The sequence below is a fragment of the Daphnia magna genome, linkage group LG8 (genome assembly GCF_020631705.1).
Source record: "Daphnia magna isolate NIES linkage group LG8, ASM2063170v1.1, whole genome shotgun sequence".
NCBI lineage: Eukaryota > Metazoa > Arthropoda > Branchiopoda > Diplostraca > Daphniidae > Daphnia > Daphnia magna.
Window position 1 is genome coordinate 6,863,937 of NC_059189.1, and position 5,862 is coordinate 6,869,798.

At 33.0% G+C, this 5,862-nt stretch overlaps 1 protein-coding gene across 2 annotated transcripts; it reads right to left on the minus strand.

The window, feature by feature from the left end:
* Positions 1–2,010: 2,010 nt before the first annotated feature.
* Positions 2,011–5,354, minus strand: LOC116915648 (probable cyclin-dependent serine/threonine-protein kinase DDB_G0292550). Of its 2 annotated transcripts, XM_045178576.1 has the most exons (15): positions 5,135–5,354; positions 4,963–5,076; positions 4,746–4,907; positions 4,593–4,682; positions 4,443–4,529; positions 3,908–3,994; positions 3,757–3,843; positions 3,607–3,693; positions 3,456–3,542; positions 3,306–3,392; positions 3,155–3,241; positions 2,921–3,091; positions 2,616–2,863; positions 2,387–2,552; positions 2,011–2,330 (listed from the first exon to the last, which is right to left on the minus strand). In XM_045178576.1, the coding sequence occupies exons 3-15, from the start codon at positions 4,897–4,899 to the stop codon at positions 2,098–2,100; spliced, it is 1,671 nt and encodes a 556-aa protein (XP_045034511.1). In that variant the 5' UTR covers positions 4,900–4,907; positions 4,963–5,076; positions 5,135–5,354; the 3' UTR covers positions 2,011–2,097. The 2 variants fall into 2 exon arrangements, with proteins under 2 accessions (XP_045034511.1, XP_045034512.1); XM_045178577.1 differs by lacking the exon at positions 4,443–4,529 and having other exon boundaries at positions 5,135–5,353.
* Between the last annotated feature and the right edge of the window lie 508 nt (positions 5,355–5,862).

The following is a 5,862-nucleotide window of genomic DNA, read 5'->3' on the forward strand; positions in this document are numbered from 1 at the left end:
ATTTCTACATTTAAACAGAATCAAATATTTTTGTATTCAATGTTATCTGACCGGTATACTACGAGTTTTTACTTTGATACGTAAACAGGATCCAATATAGTTGTATTCAAAGTGAATACACTGTGATACCATGAGTTTTAACTTCTATATGTAAACAGGATCAAATATACTTGTATTCAATGTGAATACCCTGTGATACCATGATTTTTTTCTTCTATATGTAAACAGGATCAAATATACTTGAATTCAATTTGAATACACTGTGATACCATGTGTTTATACTTCTACATGTAAACAGAATCATATATTTGATTCTGATTGATTTGATTGATATCTTGTATTCAATGTGAATACACTGTGATATTATGAATTTATACTTCTACATGTAAACAAAATCAAATATACTTGTATTAAATGTGAATACACTGTGATACCATGAGTTTTACTTCTACATGTAATCAGAATCAAATATACTTGTATTCAATGTGAATACACTGTGATATTATGAGTTTATACTTCTACACGTAAACAGAATCAAATATACTTGTATTCAATGTGAATACACTGTTATACCATTAGTTTTTACTGCTATATGTAAACAGGATCAAATATACTTGTATTCAATGTGAATACACTGTGATGTTATGAGTTTTTACTTCTATATGTAAACAGGATCAAATATACTTTAATTCAATGTGAATACACTGTAATACTCTGAGTTTTTTCTTTTATATGTAAACAGGATCAAATATACTTGTATTCAATGTGAATAAACTGTGATACCATGAGTTTTTACTTCTAAATGTTAACAGAATCCGATATATTTGTATTCAATGTGAATACACTGTGATACCATGAGTTTTTACTTCTACATGTAAACAGAATCAAATATACTTGTATTCAATGTGAATACACTGTGATACCATGAGTTTTACTTCTACATGTAAACAGAATCAAAAATACTTGTATTCAATGTGAATACACTGTGATATTATGAGTTTATATTTCTACATGTAAACAGAATCAAGTATACTAACATTTTAATGTGAATACACTGTGATATTATGAGTTTATATTTCTACATGTAAACAGAATCAAGTATACTTGTATTCAATGTGAATACACTGTGATACCATGAGTTTATATTTCTACATGTAAACAGAATGAAATATACTTGTAGTCAACGTGAATACACTGTGATACTGTGTGTTTTTACTTCTATATGTAAACAGGATCAAATATACTTGTATTCAATGTGAATACACTGTGATACCATGAGTTTTTACTTCTACATGTAAACAGAATCAAATATACTTGTATTCAATGTGAATACACTGTGATACCATGAGTTTTACTTCTACATGTAAACAGAATCAAAAATACTTGTATTCAATGTGAATACACTGTGATATTATGAGTTTATATTTCTACATGTAAACAGAATCAAGTATACTTGTATTTAATGTGAATACACTGTGATATTATGAGTTTATATTTCTACATGTAAACAGAATCAAGTATACTTGTATTCAATGTGAATACACTGTGATACCATGAGTTTATATTTCTACATGTAAACAGAATGAAATATACTTGTAGTCAACGTGAATCCACTGTGATACTGTGAGTTTTTACTTCTATATGTAAACAGGATCAAATATACTTGTATTCAATGTGAATACACTGTGATACCATGAGTTTTTACTTCTATATGAAAGCAGGATCAAATATACTTGTATTAATACCCAAGTAACACATGTTGTTGGTCCGATATCGGACCGTGTTGGCATTTGTACCTAGCCGATATCACGTGCCAACCTAAACCGATATCGGCTGGAGCTCAGTTTGGCGCACCGATCTGAGTAGGCCCGATATCCCGACCGAGGTCGCACCGATACGGAACCCATGCACTGTATCCTACCAATTTCTGTATTTAATTTTTATTATTTAATTTTTATTCTTTATTATTTTACAAAAGAATATTTACAGAATATTACAGAAGAAGTCATTGGTCATTGTTGTATTTGTAACATTTACTTATTTTAACAAAAAATGAACAAACGGAAACCGAAAAAACAGATCAACTAATATAAATTTTCAGTCCTCATCCGAAGGCCCTTGGACTTCATTTTCATCGTCTTCATTTTCTTCGTCTTCATTTTCTTCGTCTGTGATGTTATCGTTTTCTTTGTTTTCTTCATCTTCTTCAGCAATCTTACGCCTTTGGTTTCTTCCGCCTTTGCGATCCTTTGCACCACGCAGGAAATTTACAATGCAGTTATTAACCGTTGAATCATCGTAAATTTTCTTGTGGCGCTTGCGAAGTGCAACTAAAAAAAAAAAAAAAAGAATAAACTCATTTAAAAAATATTTTAGTTTACTTTACCTTTATATGCTTTGTAAAATTCAGTTGCGTTCAAAGGTTTTTTTTTCAGTTTTCCTTTTCCTTGGTGGCTATATTCGATTGCAACATCCTTGTCTAAGCAATGCCTTAATAAAAGCTTGGAAGAATCAGCAAGAGTACCACCTCCCAAAGATATAAGGTAACGAACCTTAATAGAAAAAAAAATAACTTGCTTTAAATGAGAACATTAAAAAAATGGAAATAAGCTTACAAAATATATGTTGAAACGTTTTTGAAGCAGCTCACTCTCCAATGAAAGAAAGTCTTCCATAGAAGAAATAGGGAAATCGGGAAGTTTTTCTACGAAATCGTCGTGTTCTTCCTCAGACGTAGTGATTGGTCTACTAGCAACCAGGGACTGAACTACTCGAAAAAGTTCGTCCTGTCGGACCATTGATTTTGTTAGGTAGTCCACGATCTCATTTGGTAGCTTAATATTCGAAGCGCAAGGTTCAGCATCTGAAAACAAAAATCATTTTAAGGATACATTTCATAATTACATCTTAAAATAATTACCGTGTTCTTTATGATGGGATATGCGGGAAACACTCAAGGAATTACTATCCGATTGTGTCTCCTTAAATAAGTTTCGTTTATGGACCGGTGTGCTAGAAATGGGTGCAAAACTAGTTTGTTGTTGAGAATTTTGACTTGAACTGATTGGTGAGCGCCCTAGTGAGATATGATCTATATTAAAGAAAATAAAAAGTTAGCAAGGGCATGATTCAAGCAAATAAAATTAATACTTACAATTGTTAAGGTCTCTATTGTTGAAACGATTTTGCTGTTGAGAATGTTGACGTAAATTCTTAGGTGAGCTGTCTGGTGAGACATGATCTAAATTAAAGAAAATAAACAGTTAGCAAGGGCATAATTCAAGCAAATAAAAATTAATACTCACAATTGTTGATGTCTCCATTGTTGGAACGATTTTGCTGTTGAGAATGTTGACGTAAACTCTTAGGTGAGTTGTCTGGTGAGACATTATCTATATTAAAGAGAATATAAAGTTAGCAAGGGCATGATTCAAGCAAATAAAATTAATACTTACAATTGTTAAGGTCTCTATTGTTGAAACGATTTTGCTGTTGAGAATGTTGACGTAAATTCTTAGGTGAGCTGTCTGGTGAGACATGATCTAAATTAAAGAAAATAAACAGTTAGCAAGGGCATAATTCAAGCAAATAAAAATTAATACTCACAATTGTTGATGTCTCCATTGTTGGAACGATTTTGCTGTTGAGAATGTTGACGTAAACTCTTAGGTGAGTTGTCTGGTGAGACATTATCTATATTAAAGAGAATATAAAGTTAGCAAGGGCATGATTCAAGCAAATAAAATTAATACTTACAATTGTTAAGGTCTCTATTGTTGAAACGATTTTGCTGTTGAGAATGTTGACGTAAATTCTTAGGTGAGCTGTCTGGTGAGACATGATCTAAATTAAAGAAAATAAACAGTTAGCAAGGGCATAATTCAAGCAAATAAAAATTAATACTCACAATTGTTGATGTCTCCATTGTTGGAACGATTTTGCTGTTGAGAATGTTGACGTAAACTCTTAGGTGAGTTGTCTGGTGAGACATTATCTATATTAAAGAGAATATAAAGTTAGCAAGGGCATGATATTGTCGCACGAGTTGTATTGGAACAAGAATACACGTATACAACAAGTGATGACTTAAATTCTAGACAATTATTCACTTTTAACTAATGACAATAAGGGATGACCATACCAAACTCGGAGAGCGTCTGAAGACTCCAGGGAACTACTCCTACGGAGCCTAGCTCCGGGAGCTCACCCGATGGAGACCCATCTAAAGCAGATTCAGGGCAGCGTTTTATACCGTCGCCCGAATTACTCCCCTTCCGGACTGCATATCTGCGTATCTTTCTTGGAGCGGACTTCTCCCGATAATTTCTTCACCACGATCGCAGCTTTATCCAAGGAGCGGATGACTCATATCTGCGAAGAGATAACCAATATCCCTTTTCACCCGCGACAATATGATTCAAGCAAATAAAATTCATACTCACAATTGTTGATGTCTGTATTGTTGGAACGATTTTGCTGTTGAGAATGTTGACGTAAATTCTTAGGTGAGCTGTCTGGTGAGACATTATCTAAATCAAAGAAAATATACAGTTAGCAAGGGCATGATTCAAGCAAATAAAATTTATACTCACAATTGTTGAGGTCTCTATTGTTGAAACTAGTTTGCTGTTGATGAGAATGTTGACGTAAACTCTTAGGTGAGCTGTCTGGTGAGACATGAACTAATATATACAAGAACATATAGTTATGAAGTGAATGATTATACAGGTAAAATTTACACTCACAATTGTTGAGGTTTCTGTTGTTAGCACTTAACTGTTCCCGTAAACTGTTGGATGAAATGACAGGTGGGCTGTTAATTGAACTATTAAAGCATTCAACGGCTGGTTTTTTTGGTTTACCAACAGCTACTCTGGCCAACTTCTTTGGAGGACACATTCCTATTTCTATGATGGAACAATTAATTTATAAACTTCAAGACTGGGAATTTCAATATAATACCTCTGACTTTTTTACTTTCGACTTCACTGATCTCTGTCCCAGATAGGACTCGCTAAAAGTTAGGTTTTTTGCTGGCTTCCCAGCCGTAATTCTTTTACCACGTCTGGGAACCATCTTAATAAAAATAGTTTAAACACGTAATTCAATTAACAAAATCGTGAAATTGACTTACGATTGATTGTCTGTCCATTATGAAATAAAGCATTTTGATTAAATCGAGACGCCAAGAAGAAGACGCCACCACTCCTCTTGACAGTTGATTGTCAATTGTTTTCAACGCTAACCACATCTATTTAGAATATTCAATATAAGAAATTAAAAAGCAAAAACTTATTGTTAACAACTGCTATTTGAAATTTAATGTTTTTCTTTATCAACTAAATCAAAAGTGTTTTTAAAGTTTTTCCATTTTTAATGTTGTGTGCCAGAAAAGAAGGTAAAGAACAACGCCACCTACACTACAGCATTACAACTTCTGTGGCGTTGCAACCATGCAACGCTGTATATTGCAGACAAACAGTATCTTTCTTATTTTTCTCCAAAGTGGTTGCTTTTATACTCGCTGTGTCATTTCATTACTCTTGATTTACTGTTAACACTTCATTTTTTTTTCTCAGTTCTTCTCAGAACTACAAATATCGATTGCAGTGATTCAAGACATCTAAAATGGTTGTATGGATTTAATTTTGTTTACAATGCCACCCGTTTTCTCTAAATCTCGTCACGCCTTGCGCCGGCAAGTTAGTGTTTATAGGAAAATGTTTTCTACTCCACTTGTTTCTGTTGAGCCCAGGCATAGAGGTGATCATAGAGATATATTTTTAAATATTGATGTAAATGTCAATCAAGAAATTAGAGATCAAGGTGGTTTTTATTTTGAAGAATTAGACACGGAAATGA